The sequence below is a fragment of the Leuciscus leuciscus genome (genome assembly GCF_965113295.1).
Source record: "Leuciscus leuciscus genome assembly, chromosome: 23".
Lineage (NCBI taxonomy): Eukaryota > Metazoa > Chordata > Actinopteri > Cypriniformes > Leuciscidae > Leuciscus > Leuciscus leuciscus.
In genome coordinates, this window is record NC_138747.1 from 31984099 (window position 1) to 32000996 (window position 16898).

Here is a 16898-nt window from a genome sequence, read left to right on the forward strand (position 1 = left end):
TTAATGCCTCGATGTTTATAAATGCAACAGATAATCCACGGCTAGCTGTGTTTAAATGATTTTAATGCTCGTGGAGGCAAATAACAGCCCGACGCGAAGCGGAGTGCATTCAAATAGTTTAACGCACAGCTAGCCGTGGATTATCCCGCTTATACCATGGTCATTTGTCAGCATTGACAGGTTAAAGCTGTAAATGATGTTTGCAGCGCAATATTTTACTGAAAGGGTAAAAATGACGGTTAGTTTCGTCAGTTACGGCAGACAGAAATAAAGTTGTGCGGTAAGATTACATTTATTTATTCAATAACCATCATGCGCACACACACACACACACACACACACACACACTGCACTTTGATTTGTCTCATCATGAGGCCGATAGCTGTCAGTCAATAAATGGGAAAACAAAGTAACTTGCGTTACTTATTTGAAAAAGTAACTCGGATATGTTGTTAGATATAATGCGTTGTTTTACTAGTTACTTGAAAAAGTAATCTGATTACAAAACTCAGGTTACTTGTAATGAGTTACTCCCAACTCTGGGTGTGACATCATCAGTTTCCTAATGTTCCCTTCTTCCACATGTCTTTTATACATGTATGTTTATGTGTGTCGTTGATTTGTTTTTCAGGTTCACCTTCTATGACGGGCCGCCCTTCGCTACGGGTCTGCCTCATTACGGCCACATCCTAGCCGGAACCATCAAGGACATCGTGACCCGGTTTGCCCATCAGAACGGCTTCCACGTGGACCGGCGCTTCGGCTGGGACTGTCACGGCCTGCCTGTGGTGAGAATCACTCAACGTCACTTAGACCGTGTGTTAACTACAGGCGCAGCGCCGCCGCGTGATAAAAGGAGTCTTTTCCATGTTAATATAGTGTTTGTCCTGACCAGCCGCGACGGCGACACGTGACGATTCTATTTTAGAAACGTTTTCTATTTTTCTGCGACGTCGCGCTGGAACAACAAACACAAAGTGTGGCGATGATAATCTCAGGTGCTGTTTATGTGCTTTATTTCATGTTAAAAGCGTATAATGTGACTCTGAATATAATTTAGTGCTCCAGCTTTGTAGCTGTAAAAGCAACAATGGATAATTCACCTCAGATCTTGAAATTAAACAAATGGAAACAAGAACATTCAAACTGTGAATAAACAAGTGTATTTTAGTAACTCTTGATTTTTAGTAACTACATACTTGATTATGTAGCTGCTACTTATCCCTTTTTTCTTGTGAGTGCCGTCAGGATTACTCTCTGGTGCTGTGCACTCGCAGCGAGACTCCGCCCACACGCTGTTCTGATTGGCTGTGGGTTTTGATTGATTTTTACGCATCTCGCAGTCACGTCGCGTCTAGTGTGGACAGACAAATGATTTGTCACTGGAATCTTATCACATCGCGTCTGGTTAGAACACGGTGTTAAACCGGCTGGAGAAACGGGGTTCTTGAAAGTTTGTGAATCTAAAAAAAAAAAATTCAAGGCCCTGGAAAGTTTTGGAAAATAAACACACACAGATACACATCCTTGAAAGTGCTTGAATTTATTTTGTTCAAGAAGTTTTCTGGAAAAAATTCCATATTATTCCCTCCGCTCCGCTAATGTGTTATTTCGCCAACACTTCGTGGCCTATACACACTAGCTTGCTTGATTTACTCCAGTTACGCGCATTTACGCGTTACGTTAAGTGTTTCCCGCGGGAGGTTCTTTGTGTTGTACGTTGCCGTGACGTTCACGCGCGCTCGAAACTACTACGATAGAACCTCAACGTTTTTTACTGGACACAACAAATGTGTTCCCACATCAAGTCCTTGAATTTGAGGGTATTGGACCTGGAAAGTCCTTGAATTTAAAGTTAACCAAGGTGTGGGAACCGTGGAGAAAGATCAGCTCCATCATACAGCTCAAAACAGCCCATCTCAAACTTTTGTGAAGTGGTCACTCGCATTATTCACAGTTGCACAAAGTCATTTTCAGTTGCAAAGTAATTTGAGCTTCTGAACTTGAATTAAAGAAACTGGGGGGAAAAAAGTACAGTAATGTAATACCATGGTAATTTATGTACTCCAATCATGCTAACAAACAAGTACCATGACCAAAATATCTTACTTGTTAATAACAGGCCACAACAATATGGAACTACAGCTTAGCCAGTAGTTAGAAAAATGTATTTATATTTTTCAATAAACTCTTTCTATCCCCAAAAAAGTAACTGCATCTTTTATTTGCATTTGTAGCTGTATATTGTGTTTGTGAAGGTTTGCTGCATATAGACACTTTAAAGAGCGCTTTCACATTAGCTGTTGTTCAGTGAAATCCAGTGTTTTCGAAAGTAACCCACACAATCAGGAGTTTCAGGACCAGACTCGATAAGATCACAGCGACAAGCTATTTGTCTCTCTACACCGGTTGCAGACACCACCTAGACTAGCTTTACAAGTTAGACATCATTTTTTCTTTAAGACTGTTAATAACCTTTAAATCAGTTACAGAAAAATGTAGATCGGCCTAATTTGATACTGAAAAGCAGAGCCGATCAGCCCTATACGCACACTACGCAAGGTGCGTAGGGCCCCGCAAATTACTCAAGGCCCCGCCTCCCCTCGTGTCAAAGCGCGTCAATCAATGTTTACAATATCGATGAGAAAATGAAGCGGAACTATCCTTCTGGTCACGAAAAGAGAGAGAAAAAAACACCATAAGAGTTCATTGCAGGAACAGTTATCAGGTAGACTTGTGTGCTCTCCTCTCAAAGTTTGATGTCAGCAAAGAACAGTAGGCTAAAGTTAAGTTGATGTGCGTTGATTTATTATGTTTAATAAACGACAAAGGACAACGGTGTTTGTTTATAAACTGCAGCTCGGAAAAGATAACCGCGTCGCGCGTTAACATGCGATCATATGAACGTGCATGAAATGAAACGCGCACTTTCCAGCAGAAACATCTGTTGTGAGTTGGGACCAGTACAATATGGGCGTGATGGCACTCCTCATTATAGTTTTAAAACAAGACGATGATTATCTAGTTGCTAAGTCAAGGTTTAGTTACAACTCTGCACTAATGCAATATGGAAAGCAATGTATTGACATTGACTATTGATAGGCTCCATTGAATTTAACCCCTTAGCTGTCACCCCCCCTTTTGAGAATGTACATTAAAATGCACTATTCAAGCTTAAATGGTTGTAATTCAAGAATGCTTTGGAGTATAGACCTAAGTTTGGTCTTGTTTTAAAGGGGAAAAATAGCAGATTATTGCTGAAGTGAAAGCACTTCAAAAAATTAAAGTATGAAAAAGTTATGGAAGTTTAAATTTACATTAAATCAAATATGATTTATTTAATATTTTTCTTTTATATAAAATATATATTTTACAAAATATGTTTTACAAAAAAATTACTATAAAATGAAAGCCATATATCTAACCAAGTTGTGTTCCAAATTTGAAGTTGATATCACAAAAATTGAAGTTCCCATGAGATTTTGTTTAGGCGTATTACCAAAAATAGCCACCGGGTGTCATTGAATTCCATTGAATTGAACTGTATGCATTCTAACATAACAAATTAATAAATTTATGTCCAAATATCACTTCTGTCACTAAATATGGAACCTTGAGACTCAGACCTTTCTGACAGTATGTGTTTTGTCAAGATTAGAACATATTTTTATCATAAATTATGAAACATAATTATGCCCAAAAGGGGAGGAGCCTGATAAAATAATTTAGAGTACCGTTTCTATGGTAACACAATGTCCAATTTCAAAACAGTTTTCACAGGATGAATTCTGAGATCGTAAGCTTTCAAATGATACCTAATTTATGATAACTACTAAAATATGTAATGTAATAAAAAAAGGCGATAAAAAATATAATATAATATTTTAGAGGATAATATATATGTTATACTTTTTAGAAGATAATATTATTTTATATTTTTTTATTGACAAATACTAGATTAAATGTTTTATTATGAACTTTTAGCATGAAAACCAAAGTTTCAATTATTAAAAGTGTGTGCATCGACTTTTTGTGACAAACGCCAGAAACGCCTGTTATGATGTCGATTTTTTGAGGTGCACTCTTGTCATAAATTCATCTATTACTGTTCCTGCATAAATTGTAACAAAAAACAATGCTGAAATATCTATTAAGGAGTCTTAGACCTTTCCAACAATATATAGTTTGTCATGATTAAATTAGGATTTAATTGTAATATAGTGACGTAAACTTAGGCGTCCCGTATACGGGACGGTGACAGTTAAGAGGTTAAAATGTTGATTGGCTGGAGATTCTGGTCAATATGGATGCACATCCCTCAGTAAATAATAACCATCAAGAATCAAGAGTATCAAGAATTACTTTTATCATTTAAAAACACAGTGACATGCTATGGCGCCATTTTAGCTTTTATTCATTCACAGGATAATTATGCATTTTTGATATCAATAATTCAATTTGTACTATTTAAAATGTGAATTCTTGATATTAAGAATTAACTTTTTACTAGTAACAATGTCTTCTGATATCAGGAATTACATTTTCACTAGAACTAGTTAAAGGAGGGATTGTAATGGGAACACTGGGGTGTCAGGTGTGACTGTGTGGCAATGGCAAATAGTTCATGGCTCACGGGTCAGGTATGAGGGCCCCTAAACAGAATTTTGCTTAGGGCCCCAGGGAGGTCAGGATCGGCTCTGCTGAAAAGTAAGTCTAAATGCTCCTTATCTAACTTCTAGTGGGTCATACTAGATCTAAAGACACTGTCTTAACATAATGGCTATATTTATGCAACTGACCCCAGTGACAAAATCAATCAAAAATCACAGCCAATCAGAAGAGCGTGTGGGCGGAGTCTCTCTGCAGGCGCACTGCACTCACAGCAAAATCAATCAAAAATCACAGCCAATCAGAAGAGTGTGTGGGCGGAGTCTCTCTGCAGGCGCAATGCACTCAAAGCAAAATCAATCAAAAATCACAGCCAATCAGAAGAGCGTGTGGGCGGAGTCTCTGCAGGCGCACTGCACTCACAGCAAAATGAATAAAAAATCACAGCCAATCAGAAGAGCGTGTGGGCGGAGTCTCTCTGCAGGCGCACTGCACTCAAAGCACTCAAAGCAAAATTAATAAAAAATCACAGCCAATCAGAAGAGTCTGTGGGCGGAGTTTCTCTGCAGGCGCACTGCACTCACAGCAAAATGAATCAAAAATCACAGCCAATCAGAAGAGCGTGTGGGCGGAGTCTCTGCAGGCGCACTGCACTCGCAACCAAATCTATCAAAAATCACAGCCAATCAGAAGAGCGTGTGGGCGGAGTCTCTGCAGGCGCACTGCACTCACAACCAAATCTATCAAAAATCACAGCCAATCAGAAGAGCGTGTGGGCGGAGTCTCTGCAGGCGCACTGCACTCACAGCAAAATCTATCAAAAATCACAGCCAATCAGAAGAGCGTGTGGGCGGAGTCTCTGCAGGCGCACTGCACTCACAGCAAAATCTATCAAAAATCACAGCCAATCAGAAGAGCGTGTGGGCGGAGTCTCTGCAGGCGCACTGCACTCACAGCAAAATCTATCAAAAATCACAGCCAATCAGAAGAGCGTGTGGGCGGAGTCTCTCTGCAGGCGCACTGCACTCACAGCAAAATCTATCAAAAATCACAGCCAATCAGAAGAGCGTGTGGGCAGAGTCTCTGCACTTTAAATGTGTTTATAATATTGAACTGATACTCACTGATGCTTCACAAGACGTTTTACCAAACCTCATCTGTGTCAGACAGCTTGTAAAGACATTCACTTGAGCACAATTCTCAAAACCATCTTCAAAACATCAGTGTTTGTGTGGCATGAATGCGCATGTGCTGAGGATTGGAACAGAGGCACTGATTGATGACAAATGTGTTTACTTTCTTTGGTTTCTCTCTGTAATTGTTGATGTTTTTCAGGAATATGAGATTGATAAAACGCTGAATATCAGAGGACCTGAGGATGTGGCGAAGATGGGGATCGCGGAGTACAACAAGCAGTGCAGGAGCATCGTCATGAGATATGCTAATGAGTGGGAGGTACGAGCGTGTGTGTGTGTGTGTGTGTGTGTGTGTGTGTGTGTGTGAATCTTGATCTTTGAATCGACAGACAGGAATTCTCAAAGTGTCTGTATAACTTTAATTTAGTGCAATAAAAAGAGTGTCAGGTTTAATAACAATTGTCAACTACTACAAATCATTATTGCCCCTTACTTAAAAATTAAACCTTTAAAAAATGTGTGTGTGTGTGTATATACAGTATATACTGTATAGAAAACAGTTATGACTAGCTAGTTATTTTCTGTAATGAGTTCCTGGTCCCTGAGTGTCTTAATCAGTTGTCATGATGGCAAACGTGACCTTTGATTGGAGAGGCCATCCATGAATAACTGCTTCAGAAAACTAGGAATATGCATTACTGTCATTTGCTCTTTTTGGCTCGAGAGCTGCTTGTGACAGGATTGTGATTTTTGAAGTGACCTGTTCCTTCATCATTGCGAGTTCCTCCTAAATGACGTGATTTATTTTTGGTATGATTATGATTTTCCAGACATCTGTGAGACGAATGGGCCGCTGGATTGACTTCAAGAACGACTACAAGACCCTGTACCCCTGGTTCATGGAGACCGTGTGGTAAGATTTAAGATTCCTGCCAGCACTGGCTGTTCCTCATGGGAATGGAAAGTCACTTCAATATTTACAGCCAGTCTGAGATTTTATTGTGAATCCAGAATGTCTGTTTTTTTGGCAAACACCAAGGTCTTATGACGATATAATTGCCTTTTGAATTCACATCTCTGAGATTTGGATCAATCCAAAGTAGTGTTATTTTCTTATTAGTAAACAGAAATAATAGGTTGCATTAACTTAATAACCTAATATATGAACATTTGTCTTATTAACAGAAATAATAGGTTGCATTAACTTAATAACTTAACCTAATAACTTAATTATTGTCTTATTAACAGAAATAATAGGTTGTATTAAAGTAATAACCTAATATATTAATATTTGTCTTATTAGCAGAAATAATAGGTTGCATTAACTTAATAACTTAACCTAATAACTTAATTATTGTCTTATTAACAGAAATAATAGGTTGTATTAAAGTAATAACCTAATATATGAATATTTGTCTTATTAACAGAAATAATAGGTTGCATTAACGTAATAACCTAATAACTTAATAATTGTTTTATTAACCGAAATAATAGGTTGCATTAACTTAATAACCTAATATATGAATATTTGTCTTATTAACCGAAATAATAGGTTGCATTAACTTAATAACCTAATATATGAATATTTGTCTTATTAACAGAAATAATAGGTTGCATTAACGTAATAACCTAATAACTTAATAATTGTTTTATTAACAGAAATAATAGGTTGCATTAACTTAATAACCTAATATATGAATATTTGTCTTATTAACCGAAATAATAGGTTGCATTAACTTAATAACCTAATATATGAATATTTGTCTTATTAACAGAAATAATAGGTTGCATTAACTTAATAACTTAACCTAATAACTTAACAATTGTCTTATTAACAGAAATAATAGGTTGCATTAACTTATACTAACTTTATTTCTTATTAGTAAACAGAAGTAATAGGTGTCATTAACTTAATAACTTAACCTAATAACTTAATAATTGTCTTATTAACAGAAATAATAGGTTGCAATAACTTATTTTTGCTGTTTTCCACTTTTTTTAAATGAAGTCCATCATTTGAAAAGGTAAAATGCAAGACAGAAAACCATTTAAACCAGCAGATGTGCACATGATAGTGACTACGGCAAAAACTGTAAAAATCAGCCAGTCAGTCTGTAGAAATGTGAGGTTTGACTGGGTGATTTTTGAACACTTTTATAGTATTTTTAGAGGACACTTGATCTATAAATAAGATAGTGATGCACGATATATCGGCCACCATATCGGTATCGGCCGATATAAGTTAATGTTAAATGTTATCGTTATCGGCCCAATAAAAAAATCTGTCCGATTATTTTAGACCAATAAATAATGTAATGTTTCCTTCAGCTGAGACGCTTCAGATGTGCACTGTTCAACATGATGCTCCGGAATCGCTTGAAATATGATTGGAATCACTTCAAAAAAGGAAAATACAGTTCAGTGCAACACAAGTCTGTCATATCGGCTACATAAAATGTGTGTTTGGGACATTGATTTTAATGATGAGACTTGTTTAGTAATCATGCTCTCAAAACATGATATATAAAATTAGATTTAGATTTATCGGCCAATATATCGGTTATCGGCTTTCAAATATAAAGAGTTATCGGTATCGGCCTAAGATTTCATCCCTAAAATAAGATAAGCCAACTTTCAGTTTTCAGCGTTTACATTGATTAGATATAATGGCAGCTGGACACACGTGACGTGACGAGAGGGGTGTTGTGTTTCAGGTGGGTGTTTAAGCAGCTGTTCGACACGGGTCTGGTGTATCGTGGGGTGAAGGTCATGCCGTTCTCCACCGCCTGCAACACACCGCTCTCCAACTTCGAGGCCAATCAGAATTACAAGGTCAGGATGATGCTGAGCTCACTGATGTTCTCCAAGTCATCACTGGATCTTTGGTGAACAGAAAGTTCAAAAGAACAGCATTTATCTGAAATATAAAGCTTTTGTAACATTATTCACTACCGTTCAAAAGTTTGGGGTCAGTAAGAATTTTTTAAGGGGGGGGGGGGGAGGGATAAAATAAATCAATACTTTTATTCAGCAAGGATGAATTATATTGATCAAAAGTGGCAGTAAAGACATTTATAATGTTATAAAATATTATATTTCAAATAAATGAAATAGAACTTTCTATTCATCAAAGAATCCTGAAAAAAAAAAGTGTATATACAGGTGCTGGTCATAAAATTAGAATATCATCAAAAAGTTGATTTATTTCAAGAATTCAACTTAACAGGTGAAACTAATATATTATATAGACTCATTACATGCAAACTGAGATATTTCAAGCCTTGTTATAATTTTGATGATTATGGCTTACAGCTTATGAAACCCACGAAATCAAAATCCCAGAAAATTAGAATATTACATGAAATCACACAGTAATTACACAGTAATACCATGGTCATTGAACCAGGTTTTGGTTATTTTGGCAGTGTGGGCAGGTGCAAATCGCCAAAGCAGCCATATCACCCTGTAGCCCAAGACTGGTTTCCCACTGAAGCTAAGCAGGGTTGAGCCTGGTCAGCACCTGGATGGGAGACCTCCTGGGAAAACCAGGTTGCTGCTGGAAGAGGTGTTAGTGAGGCCAGTAGGGGGTGCTCAACCTGTGGTCTGTGTGGGTCCTAATGCCCCAGTGTAGTGACGGGGACACTATACTGTCAAAGAGCACCGTCCTTCGGATGAGACGTAAAGCCGAGGTCCTGACTCTCTGTGGTCACAAAAAAACCCAATATCCCTTGGCCAAGGCACAAATTTGGCCCTTGGCCCCTGTCCATCATGGCCTCCTAATTATCCCCATATACTGATTGGCTTCATCACTGTCTCCTCTCCACCAGTAAGCTGGTGTGGATGCTGCACATTGGTGGTGGCTAAGGAGATTCCCCCCTTCTATGTAAAGCGCTTTGAGTGCAGAGAAAAGCGCTATATAAATGTAATGAATTATTATTATTATTATTTATTATAATTAAATCCTGCTGGAAAATGAAGTCAGCATCTCCATAAAGCTTGTCTGCTGAAGGAAGCATGAAGTGCTCTGGAAGTGTCCTGGTAGACGGCTGTGTTGAGTGGACAGCACAGTGGACCAACACCAGCCGATGACACGGCTCCCCAAACCAACATAGACTGTGGAAACTTCACACTGGACTTCAAGCATCTTGGATTGTGTGCCTCTCCATTCTTCCTCCAGACTCTGGGACCTTGGTTTCCAAATGAGATGCAAAATTTGCTCTCATCAGAAAAGAGGACTTTGGTCCACTGTGCTTTATTAAATCCAGAGTCAACGCAGACGTCTACCAGGACATTTCAGAGCACTTCATGCTTCCTTCATTTCCTAGCAGGATTAACCCCACCAAAATAACCAAAACCTGGTTCAGTGACCATGGTATTACTGTGTAATTACTGTGTGATTTCATGTAATATTCTAATTTTCTGGGATTTTGATTTCGTGGGTTTCATAAGCTGTAAGCCATAATCATCAAAATTATAACAAATAAAGGCTTGAAACATCTCAGTTTGCATGTAATGAGTCTATATAATATATTAGTTTCACTTGTTAAGTTGAATTCTTGAAATAAATCAACTTTTTGATGATATTCTAATTTTATGACCAGCACCTGTATATCTGTTGTCAACATTGATAATAATAATAATAATAAATGTTTCTTGATCATCATATTAGAATGATTTCTGAAGGATCATGTGACACTGAAGACTGGAGTAATGATGCTGAAAAGTAGGGCTGCACAATATATCAATTATCGAAATATTGCAAATGTGTTTATCACAACGGCTTGCAGTAACTGGGGTCATGAACAAAAGACAAAGAGAAAATCACTCACTGCTCTTGTAGCTTTAATAAGAATGTGTATATATTTAATTCATACAGTGCAAACAAAGCAGTGTTTATTTTTACGTTTGATTATTGAGTTTGTGTTGTTAAATAACCCTAATGTAGGCTAACCTGAACCCCTGAACCCTGAGGTTTACTCTGATGTTAAAATAACACTTCTTACGCTACAGTAAAACACTGATGTTCACTGGCAGAAGCTGGAGGGATGTTTTATTGTCACAAAAAGAATGTGAAACATTAATAATAATAATTTTAAATCTATATTTAAGATAATTTAAGTTTATTTTACACACTTAAAGCATTATCATATCGAATATCGCATTAAGTTGTTATCACATATTGCATATCGTGCAGCCCTGCTGAAAGTGTGTGAAGCTCACTGCTGTTCTCCATGTCATCACTCGTCTGTGTAAAGATGTGTAAAGTGCTTGATTTGCTCCTCAGGATGTGCAGGATCCGTCTGTGATCGTGACCTTCCCTCTCGTGGAGGACGAGACCGTGAGTTTCCTCGCGTGGACCACCACACCCTGGACCCTTCCCAGCAACCTGGCCCTCTGCGTCAACCCCGACCTCAGCTACGTCAAGGTCAAAGGTGCGCTTCATCTGCAGTTATGTGGAAGCAAAAATGAAGTTATTACGTATATTAATAACTGGATAGCCATTAGACTACAAGCACTGGCGTTCAGACGTTTGGGATCGGTACGATTTTTAATGTGTCTTAAGCTCAGCAAGGCTGCATTTATTTCATTAAAAGTACAAAAAAGTCCATTAATATTGTTAAATGTTATGAATATATTTAAGATAAAGATTTCTATTATCTATTATTTCTATATAGTAAAGTGTAATTTATTCCTGTGATCAAAGCTGAATTTTCAGCATCATTACTCCAGTCTTCAGTGTCACATGATCCTTCACAAATCATTCTAATATGAGGATTTGATGCTCAAATATACACTAATTATATTATCAATGTTGAAAACAGTTTTTTTTTCAGGATTCTTTGATTAAATTAAGTGTTTAGACCGGAGGGTAGCCAATCGCACCGTCTTGAATGAAGCACTTTTAGCTCTAGATAAAAATATTATAGATATAAGCTCTGAAAGATCATTAGCATAAACAACCCTGAGTGGCGAGTGTGTGTGAACCGCTCCGTTGTTCTGACACGCTGCTCACTTTAATCTGTCGTCAAGTTTTATTTATTATAAAGCACAATGTTTCTCTTGGCCAGACTGAATGTGGAGTAAATCACCTGATGAGTGTGTGTGACTGGGTCCTTAAAAAGACTTAAATTCAGTTTGATCAAATATAAGGCCATGAATAGTCTTTAATATATTAAATGGTATTAGAAAAGTCTTAATTTTCTAAGTCTAAATTTAAAAAAGTCTAAATTTCAAGAGGTCTTACATTTCGGGTCAGAATAACAGGACTATAGATATGGCTCACTTTGTGCTTTCGAGCTCAAAGCAGGTCATTAACAAGAGCCACCGAATGATGAATGTGGAAATGTTGCACTCAGTGTGCAAGGCCCTTACAGCCTGACCCAGTTGGTCCTGTGGTTCCTGCAGTGACTGACAGGGGGCGCTGTGAGCCTGTGGAGTCACCAGCTCTACTTCTGCTGCAGGAGAGAGACGTGCTGAATACCAATGTGTGTGTGTGTGTGTGTGTGTGTGTGATCCACATCTCTGCCCAATCATTTCCCAGCCTGCCCTGGGGAAGTGCCATGTTTTATTGATGTTTCTCTCTCCGTGTGTGTGTGTGTGTGTGTGTGTGTGTGTGTGTGTGTGTGTGTGTGTGTGTGTCGTTGTATCAGAGCGGTTTTTTCTCAGGTCCCATCGAATCCCTTTTGAATCTGTGTGTTGTTTAGAGATGCTGCTGTGATTGACAGCTTATATCTACATGACGCATCATCTGTGTTGCCCTTACATGTTATCTATATCCACCTTATTCCTGACGCTCTGAAGTATGGGTGGCTCTTCTGGTTTGGGGAACTTCCATTCAAAAAGACTGAAACTAATCATTTGAAATCATAAGATTGCCCTATTAATAAAGCTTATCTGTCAGTTTCCCTTCATGTGTTATTTCCAGACATCATGAGAATAACGTAACACTTGGTATTTTAACGTGACATTATTACAAACATATCTACTGTGGCAAGAGCTCTCTTCAGTCGCTGGATTCTTTTCCTCATGATTCTTTCATTTTTTTCCTTTTGCATTCCACTGTAAAAGTATGAAAAATTACAATATACATATACTGCACATTTGTGTGTTCTCCCGATTTAATTTACGAAATATGCCATTAATAATTCACTGGAATGCATGAATCTCTGGTTTTTCTCCTCAAATCCAGGTTTGTTTTCACTGGTAAATACAATTTATTATCAGTCAAAATGACGGAAATCACTTTGAAATAGTATCACGCAATGATATTTAACTTGTCCGTAATTTCTATTTATTTATTTATTTATTTAACAGGGACCATACAGTCAAACATAAGCCTGTAACTGATGCGCACTCACTCACTCACTCACTCACTCACTCACTCACTCACTCACAGTCACTCTCACAGTCACTCACACACACACACACACACACACACACACACACTCACTCACTCACTCACTCACTCACTCACTCACTCACTCACTCACTCACTCACTCACTCACTCACTCACTCACTCACTCACACACACACACACACACACACACACACACACACACACACTCACTCACTCACTCACTCACTCACTCACTCTCACAGTCACTCACTCACAACCAGAACAACAACAATAATTAGAAATGGTTACAGTTTTGGTTCTGTGTAAAGAATCACTCTTTGTGGTTATTCATGTTGAAAGTACCTTGTTGATGCTTTTATACCTTTAAATGTCCTTTTAGTGTTCGATGGTTGAAGGGTGAGTAGAATAGTCATCTCATTGTACCCAGTTAAAAAAACCTGTATTATTGTGTTCATAGAGCGAGTCTTTCTCTGATAGTTTACAGCTTAACGGAAGTTACACCCATAATTCATTCAAAGCTTCATGGGGCGCAGGAATAAGGGACACAGCTGGCACATCTTACCCCTAACCGTCTGCTTGTTCATTAATGTTTTGATCACTGTGTTTGTCTCTTATCATGTGTAATGTGTCTCAGATAACACCTATATAAGACACAGCTGGCACATCTTACCCCTAACCAATGTTTTGATTTCTGTGTTTGTCATGTGTAATGTGTCTCAGATAACACCTATATAAGACACAGCTGGCACATCTTACCCCTAACCAATGTTTTGATTTCTGTGTTTGTCATGTGTAATGTGTGTCAGATAACAGCTCGCAGAAGGTTTACATCATGATGGAGGCCAGACTCATCGCTCTCTTCAAAACGGACGCTGAATACACCATTCTGGACAAGTGAGTTTATTAGTGCAGACTCTGAACCACACGATGATGTCACTTCCTTGTTTATAAAGAAACCCCTGTGTCCTGAAGTTTCTATTGGCCAGAGGGAATGCGTAGTTCAACAGTCGTGGGCGGGGCTTGTGTCCAGCTCACTCAGGGCGGGTCTATGCTAAAACTGCAGTGTCAATCAACAGTCGTGGGCGGGGCTTGTGTCCAGCTCACTCAGGGCGGGGCTATGCTAATACTGTAGTGCCAATCAACAGTCGTGGGCGGGGCTTGTGTCCAGCTCACTCAGGGCGGGTCTATGCTAAAACTGCAGTGTCAATCAACAGTCGTGGGCGGGGCTTGTGTTCAGCTCACTCAGGGCGGGTCTACGCTAAAACTGCAGTGTCAATCAACAGTTGTGGGCGGGGCTTGTGTCCAGCTCACTCAGGGCGGGGCTATGCTCAAACTGCAGTGTCAATCAACAGTCATGGGCGGGGCTTGTGTCCAGCTCACTCAGGGCGGGTCTATGCTAAAACTGCAGTGTCAATCAACAGTCGTGGGAGGAGCCTGTGCAAAGTGATGTCACATTGGCCCGAATCTGAGAACGGCTTGTTCTGAGACAGTGCTTACGATTTATGGGGATTTTTAAAAAAAGCACTGTGTGGATTTTTATCATTATAGGGTGGTTGTGTACACACACTGCCAACACACATTTATGTTCAAACACCATGTAAAAGTGAATTTTGCATAATAGGGGCCCTTTAAATTCAGTTTGATAAAATGTAAGGCCTTAAATAGTCTTTAATATATTAAATGGTATTAGAAAAGTCTTAATTATCAATTCAAAAGGTCTTTAATCTGGGGACAGAATAGCAGGACTATAGATATGGCTCACTGTGATTATTAAACTTCAAAAGGCCGTGATTTAACTGAAGTAAAAACACGATTTCGAAAGGTTTGCGCTTTCATAGTTAAATGAATGTATATCTGAAGGGAACTTTCTTCAGAAAAGTTTCAATGACATTTTCATCTCACCTCCGTATAATAGAGTAGTGTTTATAAGCGCAGAGTGTTTGTTTACAGAGGTAACTTGTGTGTGTGTGTGTGTGTGTTTTTGTGTGTGATTTTATATGATTGTGTGTAAGTGTGTTATTGTATGTGTGAATGTGTGTTATTTTTGTGTGTGTGTCTGATTGTGTGTGTTTTGTGTGAGTAAGTGACTGAGTGTGTGTGTGTGTGTTCTCTGAGCAGTGTGCAGGGCTGATAACAGTAAGCTGAGGTATTGTGGGATTAGTCCTGAGCCGAACTGCTATTATTGATTAATATCTCTGCTCTTGATGAAAGTTCTTCAGGAGGTGATGCTGTGACTGGAATGAGGAGCAAGAGTAGAGCTGATTTCACTGCACTTCTTAATGTTTGTGTTAAAACAAGTCATTAATTTACTCACCACACCATATTCCAAACCTGGATGATGTTTTCTTTGTGCTCCTTCATCTGTTGAACACAAAAAATGAGAAATTATGATGATGGAGCTGGTCACTCTTTTACATGCAATTACAGTCAATTTAGCAGCTTCAAAAGAGCAACGTTAAAGTGTCATTAAAGACATTCAGACCAGTTTTGTGTGAGAATGTGTGTTAGACGTGTAAAGCTGCTTTGAAACAATCTATTTTGTTAAAAGCGCTATATAAATAAGGGAGACTTGACTGTTCACAACTCAATTAAATTCTCAGCTGTTTTTCTGTATTGATCAATCAAAGACCCTTGTAAGTGTTCATATCCGGAAAGGTCAGAGAGTGTTTTGGCCTTGTGTTTCAGTTATTCCAGTAATTCTCCGACCGCTGTGCTGTTGTAGTTCAGTGCTGATAAAGTGTGTTTTTGTTTTATAGATTTCCTGGCAAGAACCTGAAGGGCAAAAAATACAAGCCTCTTTTTGAGTACTTCATCAAGGTAAACTGTGTAACGCTGCATCTCATACTCTCACGTCTCTTTAGAGTGAACATAGATTGAGGAAATACTGACAGAATGATATTTTTGGGGGTCAACAAACACTCTGGTGCGGTTTTTGACCGAAATATTATAATAATTTTTTTTATTTATATATATATATTTTTTCTTCATCGGAATGGTACAAAACTTGGTAAAGGTGAACACACAAAAAAATTATTAAATCATGGATGAGATTCGAACAGGTTAAATGGTCCTGAAAAAAATAGTCACACTTGTGCTCCTCGCTGTCAAAAATGAGCGCATTAGAAATGAATGTGAGACGAAGTTCCTCTAGTGGAAGCGTTTGGTACTGCAGCCAAACACAATCGCACTGAAAGATCATTTTATCCGATATCAGGCTCAAATTTTGACCACAACTTGTTTAGACTTGTGGCTTTGATTTTTCACACAGTTTGAGAGGAAAACATGTTTTTGAAAGTATATATTTCATATTTAATTATAACAATAAAAGTAAAATTGTTACTTTTTTTAAGTTCCCTTTTTTCTTTTTCTTTTCCTTTCTTTTCTTTTTTTCACTTCAGCAATAATCTGCCATGTGTCGTCTTTGAAAAGAGATCAAACTTAAGTCTGTTGCTGTAAAGCATTCAAGATTAACGACAGTTTAAGTTGGAAATTTAAACTCAAAAAGTGAATAAATGGATTATAAATATAGCATAAATATAATTTAGTACCATAAAATCCCCTAAAAATACAAAATAGTAAATAAAAAACATTATAGAACTAGAATATAGTACATTAATTTCATTGAAATAAAACAATTTATAACAATTTATTCTGCAATTTTTGACCGACACGCGAAGAGCACCAAAGCTGAGACTTCTGTCAGTGTCGTTTAAGGATTATAATAAAGTTTCTGACCATAAGTGTTGCTTTTAATCCATGCATCCGTGAGTGTGTGAAGTTGCACCAAATCCACTCC

The 16898-nt window shown here is 38.1% G+C and overlaps 1 protein-coding gene across 2 annotated transcripts in view; it reads left to right on the plus strand.

Moving 5' to 3' along the window:
- Window positions 1–16898, plus strand: part of iars1 (isoleucyl-tRNA synthetase 1) — a 107216-nt gene that overhangs the window by 4145 nt on the left and 86173 nt on the right. For both annotated transcript variants that reach the window (XM_082156372.1, XM_082156371.1), the window contains exons 3-9: window positions 632–788; window positions 5944–6063; window positions 6575–6657; window positions 8459–8576; window positions 11029–11176; window positions 13909–13996; window positions 15859–15919. In XM_082156372.1, the coding sequence (XP_082012498.1) occupies window positions 632–788; window positions 5944–6063; window positions 6575–6657; window positions 8459–8576; window positions 11029–11176; window positions 13909–13996; window positions 15859–15919 (775 nt within the window). The remainder of the gene's footprint in view (window positions 1–631; window positions 789–5943; window positions 6064–6574; window positions 6658–8458; window positions 8577–11028; window positions 11177–13908; window positions 13997–15858; window positions 15920–16898) is intronic.